The sequence below is a fragment of the Dryobates pubescens genome, chromosome 7 (genome assembly GCF_014839835.1).
Source record: "Dryobates pubescens isolate bDryPub1 chromosome 7, bDryPub1.pri, whole genome shotgun sequence".
NCBI classification, from domain to species: Eukaryota; Metazoa; Chordata; class Aves; order Piciformes; family Picidae; genus Dryobates; species Dryobates pubescens.
The window spans coordinates 40,987,318-41,002,189 of record NC_071618.1 but is presented as its reverse complement, the minus strand read 5'-3'; the positions used below and the strand labels follow the sequence as shown (position 1 = coordinate 41,002,189).

At 45.8% G+C, this 14,872-nt stretch overlaps 1 protein-coding gene across 1 annotated transcript; it reads right to left on the bottom strand.

Annotated features, from left to right (window-relative positions):
• Positions 1–1,726: 1,726 nt before the first annotated feature.
• LACC1 (laccase domain containing 1) lies at positions 1,727–14,179 on the bottom strand. The gene is made up of 6 exons (XM_009907560.2): positions 14,014–14,179; positions 7,239–7,819; positions 5,930–6,111; positions 4,813–4,978; positions 3,794–4,019; positions 1,727–2,203 (listed from the first exon to the last, which is right to left on the bottom strand). The coding sequence occupies exons 2-6, from the start codon at positions 7,795–7,797 to the stop codon at positions 2,029–2,031; spliced, it is 1,308 nt and encodes a 435-aa protein (XP_009905862.1). The 5' UTR covers positions 7,798–7,819; positions 14,014–14,179; the 3' UTR covers positions 1,727–2,028.
• Positions 14,180–14,872: the final 693 nt, after the last annotated feature.

The window sequence follows — 14,872 nt, the reverse complement described above, 5'->3', positions numbered from 1 at the left end:
TTCCCCAGAGAGCAAGGAAATATTAATCTGGTCTCCTCTGAATCACAGCAAAACCAAAAGGAGAAAAACAGATTAAAGGACAGATGCTGGATAAGAAGGATGTTGACTTGTTGGAACGTGTCCAGAGAAGGGCAATGAAGCTGGTGGGGGGTTTGGAATACAGCCCTATGAGGAGAGGCTGAGGGAGCTGGGATTGCTTAGCCTGGAGAAGAGGAGACTCAGGGGAGAGCTTATTGCTCTCTACAACTACATGAAGGGAGGCTGTAGACAGGCAGAGGTTGTTCTCTTATCTCAGGCAACCAGCACCAGAACAAGAGGACACAGTCTCAGGCTGCACCAGGGGAGGTTTAGGCTGGATGTTAGGAAGAAGTTCTATACAGAGGGAGTGATTGGCCATTGGAATGGGCTGCCCAGGGGGGTGGTGGAGTCACCATCACTGGAGGTGCTCAGGAGAAGACTTGATGGGGTGCTTGGTGCCATGGGTTAGTTGTTTAGGTGGTGTTGGATTGGTTGATGGGTTGGACGCGATGATCTTGAAGGTCTCTTCCAACCTGGTTTATTCTATTCTATTCCCTGCCAATAGGATCAATCAATAATTCCTTAGGAGGTGATTATATAGGCAAAAGCAGAAGTGCATGGTGCACAGAGCTTTGCAAAATGCATCATCTGCAAACCCCTCCCTGCAGCACCGGCAGGGCCGGCGGCGCAGCGTGAGCGAGCACTGGCCTCTAGCGGACAGAGCAGCACAGAATCAGTGCGTTCAGAACGGAAAGCAGCTCACGGGGACAGCTGCCCCGAGGCTTGTGCTTGGCAGCTCTGCACCTTCCAGTCGGCGTCGTTTTCCTGTGAGGAATCTCTCACTGTTTATGTGTCAAGCACTATCAAGTCAATTCTAATGTCTAGAGGCGAATTCTTTAGGGCCCAGAGAAAAGAGTGCACCCTTAGGATTTGCTTAGTAAAACAGATAAGCCAACTATTGGTAAGTAAAATTAACTGAGGCTGGATTCACTCCCCTTTTTAGATACTCATTTTAATAACTGGACATTGCTGAAACCATCTCAGTGGACATTAGAGAGCACCAAAAGTATAAAGTTAAGGTACAATTGAATAGAATGGAATGGAATGGAATGGAATGGAATGGAATGGAATGGAATACATTAGGATAGGATAGGATAGGATAGGATAGGATAGGATAGGATAGGATAGGATAGGATAGGATAGGATAGGATAGGATAGGATAGGATAGGATAGGATTAACCAGGTTGGAAAGGACCTTTGAGATCAAGTCCAACCTATCACCCAACACCATCTAATGTACTGATGATGGACTCAATCCCCTGGTCCAGATCAATAAAGATATTGAACAGGCTGGGGCCCAGCACTGATCCCTGGGGCACACCACTAGTGCCTGGCTGCCAGCTGGATGTGGCACCATTCACCACCACTCTCTGGGCTCGGCCCTGCAGCCAGTTCCTAACCCAGTGCAGGGGTTTTCCTGCTTCTCACTTTCAAATTTGTTTTCCACAGGAAAAACCCTTGCATCCTGGAGCTCTTCTTTAATGCAAAGAAAAATACCAGCCACTTTAATTCTGTACAGCTGACCTTTAGTTCAAACTAAACAGTTGGATATTCTCTGAACAATCAGAGTCACACCCAGAAGATAAGGTTGGCATTTGGTGATTTCACCACCTTCTTTAAACAGTGAGCTTATTGGGAATGATTTTTTTCAAGAAGGTTCCAGAAGGTAAGAGCTTGCATCTAATTTCACAGAAGAGCTTTGTCACTGATGTGGGTTGTGCTTGCTGCCTTTGCACCCTGTCTCACACAAGAATTATTGGCTGCACACTCCAGACATTGATTCTTGCCTCCAAAAGGCAGGGAAGGCAAGAAGCAAGACAATCTCAAGACCAGTGAATTCCCTATCGCAAGTCTGTGAAAGGAAGGAGGGAGAACACCTATGAGGAGAGCAGGACATCACACAGTGCCCAAGATTTGTCTAAATACCAGTGGAGAGTAAGAGATAATACCTCAGTCTTTGATGGATATGAAGCCAATCTGTGTCCCAAAGTTGGTGCCATCACGGAAGTGAGAGTAAAATTTCTCAGGGTGACATGCAGTGCAGAAAGTGACATTCTGGTTCTGGTCTGTGACAGAATCATCTTGGATGTTCTCAGGAAGAATCCCACCACTCTCCAGAAGAATCCTTAAAGAAAGGAAAAAACCCAGAAGACAATGTTTGTTGTGATTCTCCACATTCATTAAGACACCCTCATTCAAACAACACATCAAGTACCAAGTGAACAAACTGTGCCACTCTTGTGATTGAGACTTTCATTGGCTTTTCTTTTTACTTCCAGTATCAGACTAAGATAATTGCTTTTCTGTAGCCAGCAAAATCACATTTAAGTTGAACATTTGCCTATAGATTAGAATAGAACAGAATAGAATAGAATAGAACAGAATAGAATAGAATAGATCAGGTTGGAAGAGACCTTCAAGATCATTGTGTCCAACCTATCATCATAAATTAACAACATATCAGTTAAATAATAGTTGAAACCCAGCAAAAGTGAACATTGATTCAAAGATAACATTTGTTGATCTGAAAAAGCAGTGGATAGTACTTGAAGATGATGAGCCCGAAGGAGAGGAGGCTCAGGGGGGACCTTCTTGCTTGCTACAACTACATGAAGGGAGGTTGAAGCCAGGTGGGGGTTGGTCTCTTCTCCCAGGCAACCAGCAGCAGAACAAGAGGACACAGTCTCAAGCTGCACCAGGGGAGGTTTAGGCTGGATGTTAGGAAGAAGTTCTTCCCAGAAAGAGTGATTGGCCATTGGAATGTGCTGCCCAGGGAGCTGGTGGAATCACCATGAGTGGAGGTGTTTAGGAAGAGACTGGATGGGGTGCCTGGTGCCATGGTTTAGTTGATTAGATGGTGTTGGGTGATAGGTTGGACTCGATGATCCCCAAGGTATTTTCCAACCTGGTTAATTCAATTCAATTAACTTCTATTCTATTCTATTCTATTCTATTCTATTCTATTCTATTCTATTCCATTCCATTCCATTCCATTCCATTCCATTCCATTCCATTCCATTGACTATCACCATAGTAGCGTTGGAAAATACATTATCAAAATAATCGCATCCTGGCCTGCATCAGGAACAGTGTGGCCAGCAGGAGCAGGGAAGGCATTGTGCCCCTGGACTCAGCACTGGTTAGGCCACACCTTGAGTCCTGTGTCCAGTTCTGGGCCCCTCAATTTAAGGATATTGAGACACTTGAACACGTGCAGAGAAGGGCAAAAAGCTGGGGAGGGGTTTGGAGCACAGCCCTGTGAGGAGAGGCTGAGGGAGCTGGGGTTGCTTAGCCTGGAGAAGAGGAGGTTATGGGGAGACCTTCTTGCTGTCTACACCTCCCTGAAAGGAGGTTGTAGCCAGGTGGGGGTTGGTCTCTTCTCCCAGGCAACCAGCAGCAGAACAAGAGGACACAGTCCCAAGCTGTGCCGGGGGGGCGTTGTTTAGACACGAGGTGAGGAGAAAGTTCTTCCCAGAAATTGTGATTGGCCATTGGAATGTGCTGCCCAGGGAGGTGGTGGAGTCACTGACCCTGGAGGTGTTCAAAAAGGGATTGGACGTGGCACTTGAAGCCATGGTTTAGTTAGTCCTGAGGTGTTGGGTGATAGGTTGGACTTGATGATCTCAAAGGTCTTTTCCAACCTCACTGATTCTATGATTCTATAATTATTGGTAACTGTGAGGGAATTCCTCTTTGGTCCACTCAGCAGGCTTACCTTGTTGCTCTCCTAATATCAATATATGGATCTGCAGAGTCAAAGAGTCTCACACACGTTGGATCAATTCTGTGAAATTCTTTTGCTGATTCATGAGGAAGTCTGTAGCAGCAAGGTCCTACAGAGGGGCCCAGCACCACAAGGATATCTTTCAGGTTACAGCCATATGCAGATACCATGGCATTTACTGTGGCCATTGAAACTCCTAGCAATGTGCCTTTCCACCCTATGAAAAATGAAAGGTTAAAAAAAAAGGTTTATAAGTCATCTCTTTATAGTAGCTAATGTCTGTGTTATTGTTAAAGGTAACAAATTAATGAATATATATACCCTGGGGGTACTGGTTGACAGTAGGCTGAACATGAGCCAGCAGTGTGCCCAGGTGGCCAAGAAGGCCAATGCCATCCTGGCCTGCATCAAGAATAGTGTGGCCAGCAGAAGCAGGGAAGTCATTGTGCCCCTGGACTCTGCACTGGTTAGGCCACACCTTGAGTCCTGTGTCCAGTTCAGGGGCCCTCAATTTAAGAAGGATAATGAGACACTTGAATGTCTCCACAGAAGGGCAACAAGGCTGGGGAGAGGTCTGGAGCACATCCCTGTGAGGAGAGGCTGAGGGAGCTGGGGTTGCTTAGCCTGGAGAAAAGGAGGCTCAGGGGAGACCTTCTTGCTCTCTACAACTACTTGAAGGGAGGTTGTAGCCAGGTGGGCGTTGGTCTCTTCTCCCAGGCAACCAGCACCAGAACAAGAGGACACAGCCTCAATCTGTGCCAGGGGAGATTTATACTGGGAGTGAGGAGAAAGTTCTTCACAGAGTTGTTGGCCATTGGAATGTGCTGCCCAGGGAGGTGGTGGAGTCACTGTCCCTGGAGGTGTTCAATAGCGGATTGGACGTGGGAATTGGTGCCATGGTTCAGTACTCATGAGGTGTTGGGTGACAGGTTGGACTTGAGGATCTCTAAGGTCTTTTCCAACCTTATTGATTCTATGATTCCATGATTCTATGAATTTAAAATTCCTACCAGAATGAGCAGCACCACAGGCTTTTCTGACAGGATCAGCAAAGAGCACAGGTATGCAATCAGCTCCTGGAGCTGCTATTGTAACACCTTTCTGGTTCGTAACTATTCCATCATAGCTGTCAGGCTCTGTCTTCCCCATAACACACACAGCATTAGCATGATCAATCTGTCAAGACAAAAGCAGAACATACACAGTGATATGGTAGCCAAAAGACTCACTTCTGACTAATGCAAGGATTGTTCTTTGGCATGAAACGCTCAGGTGGTTACACGTGGGAACCAGGCACTCCCTTGTCAAAATGTCACAGAGATGTATCAGTGGAAAGCCACCACAAAAGTGATGGTGTGTTTTTCTTTTAGAAGCAAATGCTGTGATCATTTAGCAGATTACTCTGCTCTGTGGTAAGTTAAATGACAGCATATACTTAGAGGAAACAGTGCTTCTCCCATACAGTGCCCAATGGTAGGTAGTTTTGAGGGCTAGTGCCACAGATCAATTGCTGGCATAAGGGTTTGGAGGGTCCTGCTTCTCACAGGTTCTTGCTGAGTCAGGTAAGACTCATGAATTAATAGAATAGAATAGAATAGAATAGAATAGAATAGAATAGAATAGAATAGAGTAGAATAGAGTAGAATAGTATAGAATAGAATAGAGTAGAATAGAATAGAGTAGAGTAGAATAGAATAGAATAGAGTAGAATAGTATAGAATAGAATAGAGTAGACTAGACTAGACTAGACTAGACTAGACTAGACTAGACTAGAATAGAATAGAATAGAATAGAATAGAATAGAATAGAATTAACCAGGTGGGAAAAGACTTTGAGATCATCGAGTCCAACCTCTCATCCAACACTAATCAACTAAACCATGGCACCAAGTGCCTCATCCAGTCTCTTCCTAAACACTTCCAGTGATGGTAACGCCACCACCTCCCTGGGCAGCACATTCCAATGCCCAATCACTCTATGAAGAACTTCTTCCCAACATCCAGCCTAAGCCTCCCCTGGTGCAGCTTGAGACTGTGTCCTCTTGTTCTGAAATGCCTACAGTTTTAGGCAGTGACACATGAAGGGAGATTTGATGCATTTACATAAATCCACTGTCTGATAAGGTACCTTGACTCTGTGAAAAGTCTCTGGGTTAAATCCTGCAGCATGAGCCAGCCGGCGGAGGTTTTCTTTAACAACAACTTGTGGGTCCCTCCGCTTGGAACTGCTGAAGAGGTTGCAGGAGCTTAGGGTTGGTATGTAGGAGATGCCACCTGTCCTTGTGGTGAACCCATGCAGGAAGATATCATCTGTCAAGGCAAAAGGGAAAAAAAAAAAAAGAAAAGAAATGGTTGTTTTCAAGACAAAACAGTCCAGATATTCCATGTGTTTTATACGGAGGAGATATGGAATCAGTCAATCAAGCTGTCCATCTCTGGTTCCCTCCATTTAAGAAGGACATTGAGACTGTTGAACGTGTCCAGAGAAGGGCAATGAGGCTGGGGAGAGGTCTCAAGCACAAGCTCTATGAGGAGAGGCTGAGGGAGCTGGGGTTGTTTAGCCTGGAGAAGAGGCGGCTCAGGGGAGACCTTATTGCTCTCTACAACTGCCTGAAAGGAGACAGGTGGGGGTTGGTCTCTTCTCCCAGACAATCATCACCAGAACAACAGGACACAGTCCCAAGCTGTGCCAGGGGAAATTTAGGCTCAAGGTGAGGAGAAGGTTCTTCACAGAAAGAGTTGTTGGCCATTGGAATGTGCTGCCCAGGGAGGTGGTGGAGTCACCATCCCTGGAGGTGTTCAAGAGGAGAGAGACTTGGGGCTTTTTAGCCTAGAGAAAAAGACTGAGGGGAGATCTTATCAGTGATTATAAATACTTAAAGGGTGGCTGCCCAGAGACATGACAAGAGGTAACTGGGCACAAAACACAGGAAATTCCATATAACTAGGAGGAGGAACTTCTTTGAGGGTGGTAGAGCACTGGAACAGGCTGCCCAGGGGTTATTCAAAACCTTCCTGGACACTGTCCTGTGCAGCCTGCTCTAGGTGAAGCTGCTCTGGCAGGAGGACTGGGTTAGATGATCTCCAGAGGTCCCTTCCAAGTCCTATATTTCTGTGATTCTGCCTTTTCAGAAAGCAACAGTAACTCTCACTATGTAATTCCCACAGAGATGAGAGGTTTGAGTGCCTGCAGCCATGCTCTCACTAAACCTGGGCCTGTCTTTCACCTGATCATCCCCCAGGCCTGGAACAGACTTGCCAGGCTTTTGCTGTATCTCTGTTGACACTTCCCCCTCTTATGGACATGATGCATCATTGCAACATCATACAGAGTTACTTGCTGCCTGAAGACATTTCCAAGTCTTACCCATTTTGCAATTGCCTTGAAGTATACTTGGGAATAGTCTATAAAATCTGTTAGGTGGGATTCTTTTTACCTGGGATCAGAGAAGATCTGAGAATGGTGAGCTCCCCATTCAGGCTTGGCAGGCTTTCCAAGTACAGCTGAATCTCACTTTGGATGAGGGCCACATCCTGCATTTGCCCTTCACTCTGAGGGTCAGCTCTCTGTAGGTTTTCACAATCAGATGCCACCTGCAAATCCTCAAATTCAAACTGGTAGACTGCTGTAAAGAGATGGGCTATGTAGACCTTCATTATGTCTTTCCTTAAGGATGAAAGGATCACTTTAATAATGCTTAAGTCTTTTTCATCCAGTCTTTGTTTGATGGTATACAAAGCAGCAGCTGTACTCAGAGCATGTACCACTTCCAGTCTTCTTTTCAGGCTCTGAAACTTTCTCAGAGCTGGAAGCAAGGACTCTTGTTCACCTTTCTGTTCACTCCCCTCCCTATGGCAACACATGACATAAACAAATGGAGCAGGGATGGAAGAGCATTTCTCAAGAGACTCCAGTGTGTTATATAGTACTCCTTGGATGTTGTTCTGCAAGTTGGCTGGGAGGCTGAAGAGATCTATCAGTATTGCTTCCACCATATTCCAGGATATTTAAGGATTCCTGCAAGTAGTCCATAACAAAACATGAAAACCAAACTAGAAGTCAAGACATCATCATTAATGTAATTACAGAGTTCTGTTATTAATGCAATGCATTCAGTGATGTTGTGTAGAGAAGGTGATGTAGCAGTAATTACCACCTTAGGGTTTCCTCACTGCATCAAAAGCAGTGGAAGTGGGAATTATGATATATTCCCTTGTACTTACCTGAGCCTCCTCTGCTTAGCCTGGAGGAGGCTTAGAGGAGACCTTCTTGCTGTCTACAACTACCTGGAGGGAGGTTGGAGCCAGGTGGGGGTTGGTCTCTTCTCCTGGGTGGCCAGCACCAGAACATGAAGACACAGTCTCAAGGGGAGGTTTAGGCTGGATGTTAGGAAGAAGTTCTTCATAGAAAGAGTGATTGCCCATTGGAATGGGCTGGCCAGGGAGGTGGTGGAGTCACCATCACTGGAGGTGTTTAGGAAGAGACTGGATGGGGTGCTTGGTGCTATGGTTTAGTTGATTAGATAGTGCTGGATGATGGGTTGGACTTGATGACCTCAGAGGTCTCTTCCAACCTGGTTAATTCTATACTATGCTATGCTATGCTATGCTATGCTCTGCTATCCTACTTAAGAGTTTAGATACTTCCCTACTACCCAGACTAGCTCAGGTTTTCCCAGGCCATAGATCATCAAAGGTCAGTACATAACACTGGATTTATTGAATGAATTTACCCAGATTAGCCTAATGGATCTTCTTGAGCTCTGACTGTTGGGCCTTCCTCCAGTTCCCATGAGGGGAACCACATACAGCTCTCTCAGTATGCTGGGACTGGAGGAGTTTATGTAGCAACATTTTTTGAAGCAGTTTATGCACTTCTTGTTGAGGTAGAGCTCACGTATCCTACTGCTCTTGGCAGCAAGGGAGCTGGGATGTGAGCACAATGACATCTTTCCCACAAGCCTTCACAAGACATTTAGCACTTCTCCTTCTTGCACTACCAAAAGCATTGACTTGATCATTTCTGAGTTCTTTGTGGAGGGACACATGATTGGTATAGTTCCTCTTTTCAACACACACAGGAACTCACTGCAGGTTACTGAAACTTTACCTAGTAACACAAGAAGTGCAAAGAAGTAAAAAAAAATAACATAGTACTGTGAACAACTTCCTGACAGCTTTTTCACTATGCTAGCTGCAGTCTTTGCTCCTGGCCTGTATCAGGAACAGTGTGGCCAGCAGGAGCAGGGAAGTCATTGTGCCCCTGGACTCAGCACTGGTTAGGCCACACCTTGAGTCCTGTGTCCAGTTCTGGGCCCCTCAGTTTAGGAAGGATGTTCACTTGCTGGAAGGTGTCCAGAGAAGGGCAACAAAGCTGGGGAGGGGTTTGGAGCACAGCCCTATGAGGAGAGGCTGAGGGAGCTGGGGTTGCTTAGCCTGGAGAAGAGGAGGCTCAGGGGAGACCTTCTGAATGGAGGTTGTAGCCAGGTGGGGGTTGGTCTCTTCTCCCAGGCAACCAGCACCAGAACAAGAGGACACAGTCTCAAGATGCACCAGGGGAGGTTTAGGCTGGATGTTAGGAAGAAGTTCTTCATAGAAAGTGTGATTGGCCATTGGAATATGCTGCCCAGGGAGGTGGTGGAGTCACCATCCCTGGGGGTGTTTAGGAAGAGACTGGATGGGGAACTTGAAGCCATGGTTTAGTTGATCAGATGGTGTTGGGTGGTAGGTTGGACTTGCTGATCTCAAAGGTCTTTTCCAACCTGGTTAAGTCTATTCTATTCTCTGCCAGAAATCAAGACACATTATGGTTATCTAGAATCATTCCGTGGCCCATGGCATAATACCAGGGGGGGTTGGCTTTGTTTTTTGTTTGTTGGGTTGTCTTTTTTTCTTCAGCTTTGTTGGTTGAAGCCCAGCTAGGCTGCTTACCTGTGCAAAATTGTCCAACTGCCTTTTCCTCTCTCTGTTGCTATTTTACAGCCTATTTTACATATCCTATATCAAGTGTCTGGTTTTATTTTCTCCGCCTCTGATCACTCGTCGACTTCTCGTGCAAGACTCCAAAGGTCTGGAACAGAAGACTAGATCCCTCTGCTTTGGGAACCTCGAACAGACAGCTGTTCAGATTTCATGACTAAGCTCCATGCTTGATCTAGGAGGTACAGAATCACAGAATCATAGAATCATTGAATCAGTAAGGTTGGAAAAGACCTCAGCGGTCATCAATTAAACCATAGCACTATGTGCTACGTCCAATCCCCTCCTGAACACCTCCAGGGACAGTGACTCCACCAGCTCCCTGGGCAGCACATTCCAATGGCCAATCTCTCTTTCTGGGAACAACTTTCTCCTCACCTCAAGCCTAAACTTCCCCTGGCACAGCTGAAGACTGTGTCTTGTTCTGGTGCTGGTTGCCTGGGAGAAGAGACCAGCCCCCACCTGGCTACAACCTCCCTTCAGGGAGTTGGAGACAGCAAGAAGGTCTCCCCTGAGCCTCCTCTTCTCCAGGCTAAGCAACCCCAGCTCCCTCAGCCTCTCCTCATAGGGCTTATGCTACAGACCTCTCCCCAGCCTCATTTGCCCAGGCTTGTTACACCAGGCTTTGCCACCAGCTCCAAGACATGATAGTAATTTAGACTATTCCTTAATGCCACCCTTTGGGTTTTTTGGTTTTGTTTTGGGGTGTTTTTTTTGCACAGTACCAAATCATGCATGAACATTAATTCCTTTGCAGGAAAAGTTTGTATCTTTGCAGTAAAAAAGGACTTGGTCATTGTAAGACTTTGAAACCAATGCCCTGCTGCAGAACTATCTGCACCAGATGATATCTGGCACTACTCTCCTGCCCCAAGTCCTCATTCTCCTGGGACTACATGCATGTTCTGGTTTCCTGGCCCTTCATTATCCTGCAAAAATACTGCTCTGTATGTACTTGAGGCCTAAAACTATGGTGGACTTGGTGCCCTTTTTGGCATTTGATCACAGAATCACAGAATCACCAAGGTTGGAAGAGACCTCAAAGGTCGTCAAGTCCAACCTGTCACCAGAGACCTCGTGACTAAACCATGGCACCAAGTGCCACATCCAAACCCCTCTTGAACTGACAATGGATTCCCAGAGTTTCCACACTCAAATGAACTGTCAAAGACCTCTCAGGCTGTAATGGATTGTTTATTCAGAGTAGGTTTTGCAGAAAACTTTCTGCCTTTTCTTCCTTTTTCTTTAACCCCAGACTGGAAGAAAAACAATCCTGACTCAAAACAATGTTTTCACTTCTGTTACGTTGAATGCTAACAAAGATCAATTAGTGACTATCAAAACAGGTGAACTAAAAGTATCAAAACGCCACAGCAGAGAAAAACCTGCTTCCAAGGCTTTGACAAATACTAATTTTGCTCAGAGTATTATTTACACACAGCTGACAGAGAAAACAACCCACTAAGAAAACAGTGTTGAAACAGATTCATGTCAAAGACTGTGACTTGGGAAATCAGGATATTTCCATCCCTACACTGACACTCTCTGTGGGAGGCCTGGAAGGATATGACATGATCCTAATCTAGGTATAGCTAATAGCTCCAGTAATAGAGGAGTGCAGTGGGAAAACAGATTATTGCTCCACTTCAGGTATGTCAGTAGTAGAGGGTAAGTAGAATTCATTGCTGTGCCCATATAGACCCACAAAAATGCCATAAAATAAAGGGTAGAAGGATAGTATGTGCAAGAGAGAGGTAACTGCCTACTTTGTTACTCTGTGTGTGTGTTGCAAGAAACTCCATGGGAGCAATTATTAGGATGTACCCAAAGAAGCAATAAGGCTGATTCATCCTTGTTTCTTTCCAGTTTTGCATCACATAGTCCTACTGAGGTCAAGGGTGTCAGAAGTTGCTTACAACCATAATAAATTTTATTGACTGCTTTCTAAGTCCTTGAAACAAAATCTTTCTCGAATTACAAGCTTGTCAAGCACAGCCATGTTTCAGGCTGATGAGAAATGCATTCATGTTACTCAGGTTTTAAGTAACTTGCCCTACAGTCCCAGTGTTCCTTGAAAAGTCTCACTGCACATAACTGCACCAGGAAAGATTATTAAGTGCATTTATTAAGGAGCTGCTGATTTTAGCAGACCATGCAAGGCAAACACCTGCATAAACAGTTACAGAATACAGAATTAATCAGGTTGGAAAAGACCTCCAAGATCATCAAGTCCAACCTATCACCCAACACCATCTAATCAACTAAACCATGGCACCAAGCACCCCATCCAGTCTCTTCCTAAACACCTCCAGGGATGGTGACTCCACCACCTCGCTGGGCAGGACATTCCAATGGCCAATCACTCTTCCTATGAAGAATTTCTTCCTAACATCCAGCCTAAACCTCCCCTGGTGCAGCTTGAGACTGTGTCCTCTTGTTCTGCTGCTGGTTGCCTGGCAGAAGAGACCAATCCCCACCTGGCTACAACCTCCCTTCAGGGAGTTGGAGACAGCAAGAAGGTCTCCCCATAACCTCCTCTTCTCCAGGCTAAGCAACCCCAGCTCCCTCAGCCTCTCCTCACAGGGCTGTGCTCCAGACCCCTCCCCAGCTTTGTTGCCCTTCTCTGGACACCTTCCAGCAACTCAACAACTTTCCTAAACTGAGGGGCCCAAAACTGGCCACAGGACTCAAGGTGCTGAGTACAGGGGCACAATGACTTCCCTGCACCTGCTTTCTAAGTCCTTGAAACAAAATCTTTCTCAAATTACAAGCTTGTCAAGCACAGCCATTTTCAGGCTTATGAGAAATGCATTCATGTTACTCAGGTTTTAAGTAACTTGCCCTACAGTCCCAGTGTTCCTTGAAAAGTCTCACTGCACATAACTGCACCAGGAAAGATTATTAAGTGCATTTATTAAGGAGCTGCTGATTTTAGCAGATCATGCAAGGCAAATACAGAATCACAGAATCACCAAGGTTGGGAGAGACCTCAAAGATCATCAAGTCCAACCTGTCACCAGAGACCTCATGACTAAACCATGGCACCAAGTGCCACATCCAGTCCCCTCTTGAATACTTGCATAAACTGGAAGCTAAAGACACTAATTAGCTGTTTTACTCACTGAAACACTGTCAGTACAAATATTTGGTGGGTAAAAAATATCTCTTGCACAGATACCAAGAAAAAGAAACAAAGAACATGCCAGATAAAAGAAGACAGGAGAGGTGAGGAGGTTAACAAGGGCAAAAAGGACACAGGCAAGTGAATTCAGAAAAGAAACACAGAAAATAAAACGAGGCTGCAGAGAAGGGATAATTGATAGAAAAAACCAACAACTTTCAAGCCTCCCAGAAATCTAATTCTAAAAGACTCTCCCTTGTTGGTCAAGACAAGATTGATGGCAAGAGGGATCTGGAGGTGCTGGAAGGTGTCCAGAGAAGGGCCACGAGGATGAGCAGAGGGCTGGAGCACCTCTCCTGTGAGGACAGACTGAAGGAGTTGGGGCTGGTCAGTCTGGAGAAGAGAAGGCTCCCAGGTGACCTCATTGTGGCCTTCCAGTATCTGAAGGGGGCCTCCAAGAAGGCTGGGGAGGGACTTCTCAGGCTCTCAGGTAGTGATAGGATTAGGGGGAATGGAATGAAGCTGGAGGTGGGGAGATTCAGGCTGGAGGTGAGGAGGAAGTTCTTCCCCATGAGAGTGGTGAAGCCCTGGAATGGGTTGTCCAGGGAGGTGGTTGGGGCTCCATCCCTGGAGGTGTTTAAGCCCAGGCTGGATGAGGTTCTGGCCAGCCTGATGTAGTGTGAGGTGTCCCTGCCCATGGCAGGGGGGTTTGGAACTAGATGATCCTTGTGGTCCCCTCTAACCCTGACTGATACTATGATACAATTTCCTGCACCTTTGCATCCTGCTGGCCACCTTATCTTCTTACAGAAACAGACAAGAGTTTGGGGGGAAAAAAAGTAGAAAGTCATGAAATGGTCAACATCTCTCAGAGAGAAATGCCCAGAGACAGAAAACAGACCACTAAAGCAGCCCAAAAGAAGAGGGATAGAGCACATTTATAATGAACTTTCACTAAGAGCAACTGGAAAGCATTCTGCCCCTCTAAATTTGGGGCATTTAGGCAAGGCTGACAAAGCAAAGATTTACAATGGAAATACTGAAAATCACAATGAAATCACACAAAGTTTTCAGCAACAAACTGAAATTTTAAAGCACAGCCATGTACTTACACAGGTAGGCAGTCCTTTTGAGCTCCTGAAAGGTTCTCATCTGATACCTACACACATCAGCAGCTTTATATATCTCACTTCTCAGCGCCAGGCTTGCAGCTGATGTGTACAAGACGGAAATTCCTGTTGCAAGTTAAGATTGGAGTGGGAACCTGTATTTCTTCTTTATGATGAGACCCTGCTTGTTTGCTGTCAGCATTCAAAGGAAGTAACAAACTGCACTGAAAGGCAGCAACATGATTAAGGGCCTGGGTAGCGTTACACCCGGAAGCAGCATTAACCCTGCCGTGTAACCCGCTTCTGTAATCACACGCTCTACCGCATCAGCTTTGCACAACCTCCAACAGATTCAGAGATGCACAGCAGCACAAAGCAAAAAACCCAAGCTGAAGCAAAACTTGCTGAGGCTGCAAGGGTTTCCTCTTCTGAGTCGCAACTGCACGTTCCAGTGACGACTCTGGCGGGCAGTCAAGTCATATATTCGGAAGGGCCCAGAGGAGGAGGTTACAAGAGGCCAGTCCTCAGGGCTACAGGCCTGAAATGAGGATGCTGATTTCTCCTCGGAGCACTCAGCAATTTGAGAGCTCTGTAAAAACGTCTGAATGCTCTGACAGAACATAAAGGGCCAAAAGGCAAGTGGGGGAATGAGGGCTCAGGCTTTGTCCAAGAATCACATCACAATAAATATGTTTTCTCAACTGTGCTAAATCAGTCATGACAGAAAAGTGTATGACAACTACAGGACAAGAAAACAAAAGGTAATGTTTTCTCATAAACAAAGGAATTAATAAAATCAATTTTCCTATACATTGCTGCCCTGTGTTCCCTATGCCTCTTTTTCTTTCAGCTCCAGTAAATC

What these genes read in the sequence shown, in the direction of transcription:
- LACC1 (XM_009907560.2), bottom strand. Translation starts at nt 7,797, where the DNA reads ATGGTGGAAGCAATACTGATAGATCTCTTCAGCCTCCCAGCCAACTTG. An exon ending in AGACTTTTCACAGAGTCAAG is followed by an intron (nt 4,979 to 5,929) that starts GTACCTTATCAG and finishes TTGTCTTGACAG; the next exon opens with ATTGATCATGCTAATGCTGT. An exon ending in GATATTAGGAGAGCAACAAG is followed by an intron (nt 2,204 to 3,793) that starts GTAAGCCTGCTG and finishes CCTTTCTTTAAG; the next exon opens with GATTCTTCTGGAGAGTGGTG.